This window comes from Caenorhabditis elegans, chromosome I (genome assembly GCF_000002985.6).
Source record: "Caenorhabditis elegans chromosome I".
NCBI classification, from domain to species: Eukaryota; Metazoa; Nematoda; class Chromadorea; order Rhabditida; family Rhabditidae; genus Caenorhabditis; species Caenorhabditis elegans.
The window spans coordinates 2,603,138-2,617,415 of record NC_003279.8 but is presented as its reverse complement, the minus strand read 5'-3'; the positions used below and the strand labels follow the sequence as shown (position 1 = coordinate 2,617,415).

At 39.5% G+C, this 14,278-nt stretch overlaps 1 protein-coding gene and 4 non-coding genes across 8 annotated transcripts; 2 read left to right on the top strand and 3 right to left on the bottom strand.

Annotated features, from left to right (window-relative positions):
• Positions 1–55: 55 nt before the first annotated feature.
• Positions 56–10,675, bottom strand: ctn-1 (Alpha-catulin; the record flags this gene model as incomplete). 4 transcript variants are annotated; one of them, NM_001377804.1, is made up of 15 exons in its annotated part: positions 56–325; positions 1,479–1,568; positions 2,262–2,339; positions 2,597–2,619; positions 2,927–3,397; positions 4,032–4,082; positions 4,530–4,628; positions 5,321–5,413; positions 5,461–5,553; positions 5,608–6,045; positions 7,108–7,527; positions 8,389–8,555; positions 9,108–9,228; positions 10,121–10,204; positions 10,484–10,675. In NM_001377804.1, the coding sequence occupies 15 exons, from the start codon at positions 10,673–10,675 to the stop codon at positions 307–309; spliced, it is 2,439 nt and encodes an 812-aa protein (NP_001364770.1). In that variant the 3' UTR covers positions 56–306. The 4 variants fall into 4 exon arrangements, 3 of the variants coding, with proteins under 3 accessions (NP_001364770.1, NP_001379944.1, NP_740814.2); NM_001393087.1 differs by lacking the exon at positions 2,597–2,619 and adding an exon at positions 1,338–1,413 and having other exon boundaries at positions 63–325; positions 10,484–10,664; NR_131363.1 differs by lacking the exon at positions 2,597–2,619 and having other exon boundaries at positions 141–325; positions 10,484–10,633.
• Positions 2,389–2,538, bottom strand: Y23H5A.10. The gene has a single exon (NR_049983.1). It is a non-coding gene; the product is annotated as an Unclassified non-coding RNA Y23H5A.10 (non-coding RNA).
• On the top strand, positions 2,600–2,749 carry Y23H5A.11. Its single transcript, NR_049982.1, has one exon. It is a non-coding gene; the product is annotated as an Unclassified non-coding RNA Y23H5A.11 (non-coding RNA).
• A 1,135-nt stretch (positions 10,676–11,810) lies between the features above and the next one.
• On the bottom strand, positions 11,811–12,133 carry K07A3.5. The gene has a single exon (NR_049980.1). It is a non-coding gene; the product is annotated as an Unclassified non-coding RNA K07A3.5 (non-coding RNA).
• Positions 11,811–12,133, top strand: K07A3.4. Its single transcript, NR_049981.1, has one exon. It is a non-coding gene; the product is annotated as an Unclassified non-coding RNA K07A3.4 (non-coding RNA).
• Positions 12,134–14,278: the final 2,145 nt, after the last annotated feature.

Genomic DNA, 14,278 nt, shown 5'->3' with positions numbered 1-14,278 from the left:
CGAAACATCATATTTGACGCGCAAAGTTTTCTTGTTCACGTGGAGTACACAAAGAAAGAACGAACTATTTTCTTGTAAACAATAGTCAACAGAAAAAAATCAATAAAATCAATAAAAAACCAGCATTTTTAAAAAGTAAGTCATTTTGAATATTCGCGAGGTTTGGGCAAATGGTATGACATGGAAAGATGAGAGAGAGAGAGAGGAAGAAACGTGGCAAAAAAACTGAAGAAATGAAAGAAAATATAGGGCTCTGAAAAACAAAATGGGAGAGATCCTGTGGGCGGCCGCGGAACGGTGATGACGTCAGCTCGCAATTGTACTACTGCAAAAAATTAAATTGAAAAGTGGCCTGTAAATCGGTGGCCGAAGTTTCCCCTATTCGAGGCCACGAAGCGCAGATCGCTGAACCTCATTCCTTGTGCGTATGTGCCTATGCCTTGCTAGTAGGTACGTAGGTAGCCTGAAAGACATGGGCACGTAAACAGGAAGCAGACAAGAAGTAGGTAGGTAGGCAGGCACTTTAGCAGGTAGGCAAGACGTATAAGCATGAGGCAGACCTAGAATAGAATAGGTAGGCATTGGATAGACAAGTAGGCAGGCATGTAAGCAAGTTTGCGTGAGGTAAGTAGTACCTTGCTAAAAACCTGCCTACTTCACGCAAGCTTGCTTACACGTCTGCCTACTTGTCTATCCAATGCCTACCTACCTACTCCATGTAGTTTCATTAAGTTTCCGTCTGGCTTGCACATGCTTGTTTCTATACCTACCTACTTGCCTATCCAATGCCTGCCTACCTGCTTCTTGTCTGCCTCGTATTTACGTGTCCATGTCTTTTTGAGCTGCCTACATACCTGCTTTACGCCTATCTACCCATTTGTCTTTCTCCTACTGTCCTGCTTACCTGCCTGCCTACTAGCCTTCCTCAAGCCTATCTGCCTACTTGATTACCTAGTGCCGTGCCTACGTGCCTATGCCTTTCTAGACTACCTATGTACCTGCCTTAAGCCTATCTGCTTACTTGCTTACCTTACAACCTAAACAAATTTATATTATTTGTTAGGTTACCTACGTACTTTGCCTCATGCCTGCCTGCCTTATTTTCGTCGGCATACTTGCCTACCTTACGCCTATCGTACGCCTACTTATTTAAATCGTGCCTACCTACCCAATTCTATGCAAATTTATGGAGATTGGTATCGCAAAATCAGGAAGTAAGAAGCAAAAAAAAATCGGTGGCCAAGTTTTCTTATTTTTCTCGGCCGCGCGGACAGGCGTACAAAAAGCAAACTTAGCAAAACACCGAGAACTTATAGAACAACTCAACAGTTTCTTACCAAATTCACTTTTTTGAGCTATTTTATCTTATGCGCATTTTTTGAGGCTTCAGTCCAAAGCATGCTGCATTTTGGCCTAAACTTTACAATTTTTCGTTGCAAATGACCAAGTTATGGGCGGAGTCAATGAAAAGTGTTTACCTAAATGTGTATGCTTGATGAGTTGTTGGCGGAAAGGTGCGAAGAGGTCGGCGGCGCGGCTCGTCGGATGCTTGGTGTCCGGCGCCAAACCTGCAAAAAATGTTGGGTGTAAAATTGATTTTTTGTATGAAATTTTCGAATATGCTGGTAGCAAAATTCGTATGAGCCTTTAAATTTCGTAGGGGTACTGTAGTTTTGCATTTCTCATATTTTGATGTTCGAGCTTTTTGTATTGATTTTTAGAATTGATTTTTTCCGGTAAGCCGGCAAATCGGCAAATTGCCGGAATTGAAAATTTCCGGCAAGTCGGCAAATAGGCAAATTGCCGAAATTGAAAATTTCCGGCAAAACGGCAAATAAGCAGATTGACGGAATTGAAATTTCCGGCAAATCAACAAATTGCCGGAATCGAAAGTCTCCGGAAAATTGGCAGACCGGCACATTGCCGAATTTGTCGACAAAAAAATTTCGAAAAAAATATCAAAAAGGCACAGTTTCAAGTGTTTCTGTCTTTTAAAAATCCTCTAAAAATTTCCGGCAAATTGATATCCGGCAAATCGGCAAATTGCCGGAATTGAAAATTTCCGGCAGATCGGCAAACCGGCAATTTGTCGAATTGCCGAATTCGCCAACAAAAAATTTGCCGAACTGCAATAGCCACGCATCCCTGAAATTTTTCAATAAAAAATTTTCAACAAAATTTTTCAAAAAAATGTTCCCTTAAATTTTCAAAAAATCAGCTCTATCGATTTTTCCCTTTTTTAAAAAAATCAATAAACTCACAGTCGATTCGCGACTTGTCCTTTCACCGTCGGCACCCGTCCGCCCATTGACAGAACCTCCGCGAAACTCGATTTCATACTGAAAAAACGGACAAAAATTAGGTCCTGCTTTAGCTTGTGCAAAATGAGTTCAGCTATTACAAAACGATCACATATTGCAACCTAATCGATAAATTGATTTTTTACAGAGTTTTTAAAAAAATTATTTTCGCTAAAATTTTCTCAACAAACACAATAAATTCAGGGAGAATACTGAAAAAGCAGTAGTTTGAGAAAAACCGAGGGAATTTAAAGGGACATGTCTCTACTCAAATGACTCGCTAGGGACAAACTTACCCTTGCTGAGAGTCCTGGAACATCTGAACTGGTTTTCTATTATTTTTTGAGAAATGGGGGTAACGGCTTCCCGATTAACGCGGTGGAAGAGAAGTGGAAAGTTAGTCCACGGCCACCGCAGGGAGGGTTACCGATTTTTTAAATTGGTGGAAAATTTGTTGAAATTTTAAGAAGTCGAAAAAAAGTTTTTAAAATTTGACTTTCGGGTGAGACTCCGATACACTTTTTCTGAGATTTTTTAGATCGATTTTCCAAAAAAAAATTGCGGTAGAGCGCATTTCCACCTTCTCTCCCTCATTTAATAATTCTCGACAGAGCGCTTTTCCTCACCTTCGTGGCACACACAAACGACGCAGTGACCAGCTTCGCGATTTCGTTCATCAAATTCTTGGTCTCCTGAATCACCGAATCCACTTTCCCGAAAGTCGCAGTTTTTCCGACGGTCGGACTCTTAACCATAACCTGTAGCTGTTGGCAGTGAAGTGGGATCCTCTCAAGAATCGCTGACAAATCGGATTTTTCCGCAGAGCCCGGAACTTCATATGAGAACTCTCGAACTGTCCGATACATCTGATTCGCCTGCTCGGCAAAGAACTCCGCCTGGGTGAAGAGGTCGTGTGTCGTCTTCAGAGGACCATCTCCACGTGTAAATAAGTACATATTATAGGCCATCGATGACATTGCTTTGGCCCGTTTCACTATGTCATTCTCGGCATACTCATCCCATTTTTCGGCTTCCGCGTCGACTTCTGATGTAAGAAGCTTCATCTCTAATCCGACTTTCGCCATTTTTTGTTGGTCCTGGAAACGAAAAAATTGATCTGTTCCGGCATTCCAGCGGAAGAAAAATGAAAAAACTAGTCCGCGGGTGGCAAAGTGTGGCCTAGAATATGTGATCTTAAAAAAAGACGTATTTTTCCATTGGGGGCCTAGAACTTTAAAAACTCTTCCATTTTAATTTTTTAAAAAGAAAGGGGTGTCGACTCCCTCCGCACAAACAGCTAAGTGGCTTAGAAATGCGGAAACCTCTTCCACTGCTTCCCCTCAAATCGCTACATGGCCTAGAATTATGGACAACTCTTCCATCTCAAGAAAAAGAGATAGTGTCGACATTCTTCCCTCAGATTTTTACATGGCCTAGAATAGAATTTCGGAAAACTCTTCCACCGCATCTCAATTTGCAGTGCGGCCTAGGTTTCTGAAAAGTTCTTCCATTTTCTAGAAAACGGGACATTTCTCATATCAAATGAAAGTGAGAACCTTCTCTAATTACACCCTGGCCTAGAATTTCAATTGAAAACTCTTCCATCCTCAAAAAAATGTCAAAAAGGGTTGTTGCCTCTAGGATTTGCCGAGCTCGGAAAACGGCAAATTCGGCAAATTTGCTGCACACCACTGGTTGCTACTTGGCCAACTAGTACATCAAGTTACTTACCTCCACATCCAATGTAATCGGCTTTGACGGCTTCTGTGTTGTTCCGTGCTTCTGAAACATAGCTTGAGCTCGGCGAGCATAAAAAAAAAACATCACAACGTTTATTTGAAAGCACCACGTCATCACAAACACAACAAAAGGAAGTTAAGTAGAAAATAATTATAAGTATTTAGAAGAGAAGCTAGAAAATAAGAAAGAAAAAAAGAAAGTCATGCAAAAAAGAGTCTAAAAAGTCTATCGTCCATGTGTTCCTCCCTCCACATCACTTTGCAAATCATCAATAATCAAGCTGATCCTATACTGGAATGCCTCGATCTCCTGCTTGTCCACCTGCTCTTCATCACTGCTCGCCTCGTCCCCGGTCTGACTGACGACTCGAGTTGGCGCTATTCCAACCTGTTTGGGGTGTCGACCGCCGTTTGGCAAAAGCTCGTTAGATGAAGAAGAAGAAGCAGCGTCATGCTTGGGTACAGATCGACGGCAAGATGATTTACTTACCCCTGGTCGCGGGAGCGACATGTACGCCTGCTTTTCAGCAGCAACTCTTCCATTTGCGGCGACATCGGATTCTTTGGCGACACGCGAGAGATCATTCACCTGGAAATAGAAAGTACAGTAATCCCACAGAATTCGAAGGTACAGTAATCCTACAGCTAGTATCAGGGGAGAGCGGCAAATTTGTTTGTCGACAAATTCGGAAAATCGGCAATTTGCCGGTTTGCCGAAAATTTCAATTCCGGAAAATCGGCAATTTGCCGATTTGTCGGAAATTTTCAATTTCGGCACTTTGCCAGTTTGCCAATTTGCCGGAAATTTTCAATTCCGGCAATTTTTCGGTTTGCCGATTTGCCGGGAATTTCAATTCCGACAATTTGTCTTTTTGCCGAAAACTTCAATTCTGGAAATTCGCCGGTTTGTGGATTTGCCGGAAATTCTCAATTCCGACAATTTGCCGGTTTGTGGATTTGCCGGAAATTCTCAATTCCGACAATTTGCCGGTTTGTCGATTTGCCGGAAAATTTAAATTCCGGCAATTTGCCGGTTTCCCGAATTGCCGGAATTTTCAATTCCGGCACTTTTGCGGTTTGCCGGCCACCATTACGTTACAGCACTTCCTACTGTTACCCTACGGTAATACAATCCTAACATAATTCTACAATGCCTTTTAAAAACTCCCCCAGGACCTTAAGAATCTACAGTACCCCTACAGTAACCCTTACTTTTGATCGTAGGGTTTTTTCAGTCTTCGCTCAATCCTACCACAATCTCAACCTCTACCAATAACTCACCGCCTGCCCCCAGGTGTCACAGAACACCTCCAAGTTCTCCCTGGCTATCCTCGAAGATGGGTGCACACAAAGCGTCCGGCCAGCGAGAATTGTCTGGAAAAAATTCTTGAAACTTAGTAAAGAACTTTACAAAAACCCACCAATGGGGCGAGGGCTCTCATATTCCGCTCGACATGCCCGGTGTGAACGTGTAGGGCGTCTGTGATTGAGATATGATGCAGGAGGCGGCATACCTGGAAAGTGATGGGTTATGACGTCATCTTAAAATTCGTCCACGACCGTCTTACCTCTTGCATGTGATCCGCGTGCTCCCGGAACTTGTGCATATACTTCTCAACTCCATCAATATCCCCGGACACTGCACACGCTTTCATCGACGACAACAGCACTTGATCCTCATTCGCCCTGAGCACTTCCGATATCTGCTCCATTGCCACAATCTGCAGTTGCTTGCTCAGATCCTTCAACCTCCGATTCAACCGTTCCACAGTCACCTCAAGCCCGCTGGCCGCCAATTGCTCATTCTCATCTGGCTGTATCAGATTTGTCATCTCGAATCTGCATTCTTCAAGGAAATCGAGAATCTGTTCCCGTTGATGATGAGGTGTGTAGGCCGAGTCTGTGAAGTCCTGTGTAAGCTGGCAGAGGGCATCCAGGGCCGACACTATCCGCTCCCGAACCCCGGCTCCGACTCGTACCGTCATTCGGATCATTTCAAGCATTTCCTGGAAAAAGAGCATACGATTTTTTCCGGAAAATCCGTAAATTTCCGGCAAATCGGCAAATCGGCAAATTGCCGGAATTAAAATTTTCCTGCAAATCGGCAAATTGCCGGAATTAAAATTTTCCGGCAAATAGGCAAATTGCAGGAATTGAAAATTTCCGGCAAATTGGCAAATCAGCAAATTGCTGGAATTGAAAATTTCCGGCAAATCGGCAAAATGCCGGAATTGAAAATTTCCGGCAAATCGGCAAATTGCCGGAATTGAAAATTTCCGGCAAATTGGCAATTTGTCGGAATTGAAAATCTCCAGCAAATCGGTAAAATTGCTGGAATTGAAAATTTCCGGCAAATCGGCAAAGCGGCAAACTGGCAAACTACCGGAATTGACAAATTCCGGAAAATCGGCAAACTAACAATTTGCCGACTTGCCAAATTTGGGCAATTACCAGAAATTTTCGGCAAATTGTCGTTTTGCTTTTTTTTTTAATTTCAGATCTAAAAATTTTCGGCAAATTGCAGGAATTGAAAATTTCCGGCAAATCGGCAAATTGCAGGAATTGAAAATTTCCGGCAAATCGGCAAATTGCAGGAATTGAAAATTTCCGGCAAATCCGTAAATTGCCGAAAATGAAAATTTCCGGCAAATCAGTAAATCGGCAAACCGGCGAACTACCGGGATTGACAAATTCGGGAAAATTGGCAAACCAACATTTTGCCGATTTGCCAAATTTGGTCAATTGCCTGAAATAGCAGCAATTACCGAAAATTTTCGGCAAGTTGTCGTTTTGCATTTTTTTTTTGGAAATTTCAAATCTAAAAATTTCCGGCAAATTGGCGAATTGGCGGAATTGAAAATTTCCGGCAATCTGGCGAATTGCCTGGATTGAAAATTTCCGGCAAATCGGCAAATTGCCTGAATTGAAAATTTCCGGCAAACCGACAATTTGCCGATTTGACACCTACGTTCCATTTTTTAAAGAGGGTTTTTTTTAGAGGTAACAGAATCTTCAAGAATTTCGGTTTCAATTTTTGAGAAAGTTAAAAAAAAGCCTAAAAAACTTACCGTTAATTGCTTAATTGCTGCGTTTGCAGTAAGCTGTAAAGCAATATCAATTGGCATATCAGGCTCATCCTGGATATATCTGCTCTTTTCAGTTGTCAAAATCCCATCACAAACACAAATTGCAATGAGTTCAAGTGATAGCTTCATCTGATAAAACACTCCATCTCGACACTGAAGTGCAGAATCACAATCGGGATGCCGCAGATAGGTCTTCGATGCGGTTAGTAGAAGCATCGTTAACCTTTCCAGAGAAGTTCTTGCAATTGACATCTGGGCTTTTCGTTTTTCACTTTTTAAATCATGCTGTCGATCTCCACTTCGATGGGCTAACTCGACCATTTCCCCGCCGAAAACTGCAAAAACCTTGACGAAATCGTTGAAGGATCGAGTGGATTCTAGTCGGGATAGGGAGAAGGCTATCTGAAATTGAGGAAATTTTATGGCTTATTTGACCGCTTTTCGACAATGTTTGAGCATTTTTCGAACATTTTTTTGGTAAATTTCGTAACTTTTCTGAAACACTTTGCCAATTTTTTTTGTAATTAAAAAAAAAAGATTTGATAAAACTTCGAAAAATTTGGTGGTAGGCTTTTGTAAATTTCTGTCATTTTTTTTCGTAATTTTTGTAACTTTTTTCGACATTTTTTGGTAAGTTTTTTTTTCCATTTGTTAGAAATTTTTTTTTTTTGGTAAATTTTGGTCGTTTTAACCAATGTTTGGCTTTCTTTTTGACTATTCTAGACAATTAATTTTTCAATTTTTCGGCATTTTTTGCCAATTTTTGAAAAATGTCCTACTATTTTTTGGCAATTTTTGGTGAATTATTTCCTTCACTTTTTTTGTAGATTTTTGTACATTTCTGACGTTTTTTGGCCAATTTTCGGTTTTTTTTTCCGTAAATTTTGGTAATTTTTTTTCGGTTTTTTTTCCATTTTTTCGGTAAATTTTGGCCAATTTTTTGAGCAATTTTGTACATTTTCATACAATTTTCGTCAATTTTTAGTTATTTTCGCTGAATTTTCACAATTTTTTCCGCAAATTAAAAAAAAATTTTTTGGCAATTATTGATAATTTTTCCTATTTTTTGGTAGATTTTTGTGGTTCTTTAGTGATTTTTTGCCAATATTTGGTGGATTTTTGTCTTAATTTTTTTTTTAATTTCAAGATTTTTTATCTTTATTTTTTAAGGAATTTTGTCGATTTTGCAGAATGAAATTTGTCAGAAAATTTTCAAATAATTTTTGGAAATTTTGAAAAATTAACATTTTTCATCTGTCTCACCTTATCCTCGGCCCTCAAAACCTGCTTGACAAGCACCCGATCCGCGAGTAGCAGGACTCTGGTGACACTGCTCAAGAGCTGCCTGCTGGCTCGGACGAGCACAGCTTTATCCACCACCGAGTTGGGATCATCGTTACATGCACATGATAGGTTGGCCATTGAAGCACCTGAAAAATATCGGATTTTTATATTTGATCTCAGAAACTGGCAGGAAATTTGGCTTTCCACAGATCAAAGGTAAGAGCTCTCTCGGACTAAACAAGGTCCCACACACTTTGCAAAAAAATGGAGAGGCTCTGGTAATTGGATACGTGAGCATGGATTTGTGCTCTTTTTCTTCGTGTATACATAGATGACGATGGAATAATCACACCCATTGAGTGTTTCATGTAATATGACACCCCGCCGGGGTGAAGAAATGAGGTGCCTTTCTTTGTTTCAGTTGAGAGAAGGGGGTCTATAAGCTATTTTATCTTAATCCGTAGTTCTCATAAGGGGGTGGGCGGCAAACGATTTTTTTCCGGCAAATTGGCAAATTGCCGGAATTGAAATTTCCGGCAAATCGGCAAACCGGCAAATGGTTTTGCACAATTTTTTGGAAATTTCAGAGTTTCAATTTTAATCGGCAGTTTTTTTGGAAGTTTTAAAAATTTTCTTCAAAAACCACCAGTTTTCCCAGATTTTCACAATGACTTTTTTGTATCAAAAAATAAATTTACCAGCTAGCCGAGCTTCAGTACACGCATCATACATTTCCGGCTGAATATCCGCGTTCTCGTCGGCTATCGTCTCTCCAACACACACAAACCGTTCGATTGCTGCCTCAACGGCGCTTCCGATCTGAAAACAGGAAAAGTTTAAAAAAATTAAAATTTTCCACAAAAATTTGTAAATTCTATCCAAACTGGGTTTGTCCGTTCCATGCTAATATTGATATTTAAAAAATTTTGTTTAGAAAACTGTTATAATATAAAATTAGGATACCTTATCATTTACAAAATTCTGAGAATGCGTATTGTGAAACATATTTGACGCGCAAAATATCTCGTAGCGAAAACTACAGTAGTTCTTTAAATAAGTACTGTAGCACTTGTGTCGATTTACGGGTTCTATTTTCGAAAATAATTACTTTCCGAATTACGAGAGCGATATTCCATATATTCTATTGATAAATAAATAGTTTTGATTTATTATTATTTTAGAAATTGAGCCCGTAAATCGACACCAACGCGACAGTAGTCATTTAAATAATTACTGTAGTTTTCGATACGAGATATTTTGCGCGTCAAATATGTTGCACAGTACGCATTCTCCAAATTTTGTGTTTGCCGTAATATTTTGGTCAATATTTTTAAAAAAGTTTCTATGATAAAAAATTACAATTTTCAAATTTTCGAGATTTTTTAATGTTCCACAGAAATTGTTTTAAAACAAATTTCAGAGATTTTTTAAAGGTTTTTTAATGCCTATAGTTTAGTTAATAATTCAAATTTTAATTTTCCCAGGAAATGATCAGAATTTCCGATTTTTGTGTTATTTTTTTTAGGAATCTTTCAACATTTTCCGGGGAAAATTCTTCAATTTCTTCTTATAATTTTCAGAATTTTTCTGTCTAAAAATTACACAAAAGAAAAATTAGTTTTCTCAACTTTTATTGATCAATTTTCAATTAAAACTTCTTTTTTTTAAATTTCACTTTTTCCAGATTCAGATTAAAAAATTTCCAACAAACCTTCAACGCTGCTCTCATTGCTCGTTCAGATTTCGGCTTCCCACTTGCCATGTAACTTTCTTTATAGTTGACGAGTGTGGTGATCTATAAACGAATAAATAAATAAATCGTGCCAAATGGGCCGTCAAACGACGGAAATGAACATGGATAATCGCCCAAAGAAAGGGTGATGTCATTTTTTGCAGCGCCAAAGTAGAATCTTTTAGGATGTTCGGTAAAAGTTTTTAGGTCATGTGTGACGTCACAAAAAATTTAGGTCACTAGTGACGTCATAACTTTCACAAAATTTTTTGCGGGGGTTTCTAGGCCCCGTAAGACATTTTTCAATTAAAAAAAAATTAAAAATTCTTTATAACTCCCTACCTGAGTAACTAGCGGGATAAGTGTCTGCTCTATGGATTTTGTCTTAATTTCCAAATTTCGAGCATCAAACGGCGGGACCACAGAGTTCGAGGACGGCATTGCCGTCGTGTGATATGAGGACGTCAACGATGACATCGATGACGCCGCCATCTTCTTGGCAAGATGACCGCCGCGCCTACCTGGAATTTTCATATTAAAATTGATTGAAAAAGTATGAAATTCAGCAAAAAATCAAAAAAAAACGGAGGAAATCGGTTAGAAATTGGAGGAATTAAAATGAATGAGAGTCGGGTAAAAGTCTGAAATTTTTGTTTCAAAGCCCCAAAATATTTTTTAAAAAATTAGTGAATTTGTATCCCCAAAATTCGAAATTCACTTTATGATTTTGAAGGCTTTTTGGCCAAAAACTGAAGTTTAAAAAACGAAAAATTAAAAAAATCAATTTAATTTTTTTCAAACTATTTTTATCAAGATTTTCCAAAATATATTTGAATTAATTTTTTTATTTAAAAAAAATCAGGAAATCCGGTAAAAAAGACCCTGGATAGGCTAAGCGCCTTTAAACTTTTGGTACTATAAAACAGCCGGTAAACCGGCAAGACGGAGAAAATTGCCGAAATTTAAAATTTCCGGCAAATCGGCAAATCGGAAAAAATTGCCGGAATTAAAAATTTCAGGCAAGTTGGCAAATTGTCGGAATTGAATATTTCCGGCAAATCGGAAAATTGGAAAAAATTGCCGGAATTGAAATTTCTGGCAAATTGGCAAATCGGAAAAAATTTCTGGCAAATCGACAAATCGGAAAAACTTGCCGGAATTGAAATTTCTGGCAAATTGGCAAACCGGCAAATTTTTCCTGTGAATGTTCCTACATATGTTCCTACATCTGAAAAGTAAACGGCAAATTGGCAATTTTCCAAAAATCGGCAATTCGCCCAATTTATTGACAGAAAAAATTTGCCGACCTTTCAAAATGTCTTTCTTTAAAAAAAAAAATTTAATCTATTTTTTATATCAGAAAAAAAGGCGGAAAAAATTTTTCATTGCCCAAAATAGGCTATGCGCTTTTAAACTTTGAGTATTGTACCCGCTTTCTTTTTGAAAGTTTGATTGAAAAATCTAAATTTTCCTTGGTTCAAAACCAATTTTTTTTAGAAAAAAAGGAGCATGGAATATAAGTGGAACACTTTCGGCAATAAGAAAAAACAAAAAAAAACAAATCTGTGGGGTAAAAACAAAACCCGGAAGAGAGGGAAAAATGAGAAAGGAGATGGTATCAAGAGAACTGTCTCAAGAGGATTTCCAGAAAAGTGACCACGGGGAGCCCGGTGGTTGTTGTGCTCAACAGAGGGTGACTAAAAGGCAGAGGGCACTTTGTGTTCTTGCTCCACCGCCGTCGCCGCTGCTGCTGCTGCGGCTCCCCATCTGCGAGAGCTCTTGTGCTCCGGACACAGAGAGGGAGAGGGAGCAAGAGTGTAAAGTGGGGCTCTCTCTCTCTCTTGCCAGTTTCTTCTTCTTCTTCTTGTCGCCGCGGCGCGGACTAGAAGTGAGAAGAAGAAAAAGAAGAAGAAAGAGAAAGAGAGATGGATGGGTGACGACTACGAACCGATCACCCGAATCGATTAGAAACATATTATTATTTTATGAGGGGGCCATTAATGTGAACAGGGGTGGGTGTTGTAGTGCTGGCCTAGGATTTTTTTCCTCTTCCATTATTGCAAGAGGGGTGGTTTGCACACTGGCTGGAAATGACCTAGAATTTTTTTTGTGGGAATTTTTGTTGAATTGAAATTTCCGGCAAATCGGCAAACCGGCAAATTTCCGGAAATTTTCGGCAATTGGAAATTTCAGAATTTCAATTTTAATCTGCAAAATTGTACGTATCCTATGAATGTTGCTACATATGTTTTGAAAAGTAAGCAAATTCTATGAAAATATCTGAGAAAACGGGAACAAAAATTTCAAAAAGGCACAGTTATTTCCGTCTTATAAAAAATATCTCTAAAAACGTCCGGCAAATTGATATCCGGCAAATCGGCAAACCGGCGAATTGCCGAAATAAAAAATTTCCGGCAAATCGGCAAGAAGGCAAATTGCCAAAAATCAAAATCTCTGGCAAATCGGCAAACTGGCAAATTGCGCAATATGAATATTTCCGGCAAATCGGCAAGAAGACGAATTGCCGAAAATAAAAATTTTCGCCAAATTGCTAAAAATGAAAATTTCCGGCAAATCGGCCAACCGGAAAATTGCCGGGGCCCAAAAATTACAATCGTAAGCGGTGGCCTAGGATTTCGTACTTCTTCCATTATTAGGATAACCTATGCCAGTTGCCCTTGGAAAGAGGTGGCTTGAACCCTATGCCAGTTGTCTGGACGTGGCCTAGGATTCCGTTCCTCTTCCAGAAATGAGAACCTCCTTTTTTAATAACATGCTAATTGTAGTACTCCAAAAGTCACACAATTTTCGGCCATGGCCTAAGAACCCCCTTCTCTTCCACTCTTAGTAAAGGTGGTCTTTGGCACCCTCCGCTAGCTGTTTGGACGTGGCCTAGGATTCCACTTCTCTGCCACTAATGGGCGCCCTCGGCTAATTGGTTGGCCGTGGCCAAGTACGTGAAGCCTACGGCTCCTCAAAGGTCACTATGACGTCACTACTCTTCCATCCTTTCTTGGGAGAAGGCCATGACGTCATTCTTCACAGTTTTCCCCCAAAGCAAAACATTTTGCTCCAGGGGCCAAAAAATTAATTTGAAATGAATTTTTGTTGTTCCGAACATTACAAATTGTCAATGGGGCGCGGCTGCAGTGCGTGGAGATGGACACCGGATTAATGGCGCATGAGGGGCCTTGGCAGATAAACAAAAAACCAATATGAATATATATTCAGAATTAAAGAAAACTTCAATAATTTTTCAAGAAAATCCAAAAATCCACAAGGAATAAATTTAAAAAAAAAGGAAAAAATAAATAAAACCAAAATATATACAAATACATATACATACATATATATATTGGCCAGTAGTTGGTGGTCATCTTGCGTATGTCTCCATCTCTCCGTGTGTCTATGTGTGTGTGTGCGAGTGTGTGTGTTTGGCAGAAATTTCAAAGAAATCTACGAGAGATAGTGGCATAAGTGAGGAGACGCAGAGAGAAAGAGTGCGCGAAATTGAGAGATATAGGCAGACAGAGAGATGGGGAGAAGGGGGACCCGGCGGCGGAGAGACTACCTAACGAGGCTGGACCACGCTGATTCTAACATTCACATTCAATTACATGTACATGTTGAAACAATCACTAATGTCAGCTTTTTCAGGGGGCAAAGATTTGGGTCAGGTTTTTCTCTAGTGGTTCTACTACAGTACCCCTATGGTACCTAAAACCAGGGGTGACCAGCAAATCGGCAAATCGACAAATTGCCGGAATTTAAATTTCCGGCAATTCCGGCAATTCCGGCAAATTGTCACAATTGAAATTTCAGGCAAATCGGCAAATTGGCGGAATTGAAATTTTTTTAAACTGCCGATTTTTGCCGGAAAAACAACAAAAAAAAACCGAATTTACCGGAATTGAAATTTCCGGCAAATCGGCAAATTGGCAACTGGCAGGAATTAAAAATTTACGGCATTTCCGGCAAACTGGCAAGTTGCCGGAATTGAAATTTCCGGCAAATCGGCAAATTTGCAAATTGCCGGAATTGAAATTTCCGGCAAATCAGCTAATTTGCGGAATTGAAATTCCCGACAAATTGGCGGAAATGAAATTTCCGGCAAATCTGCAGTTGCAATTTTTTTGA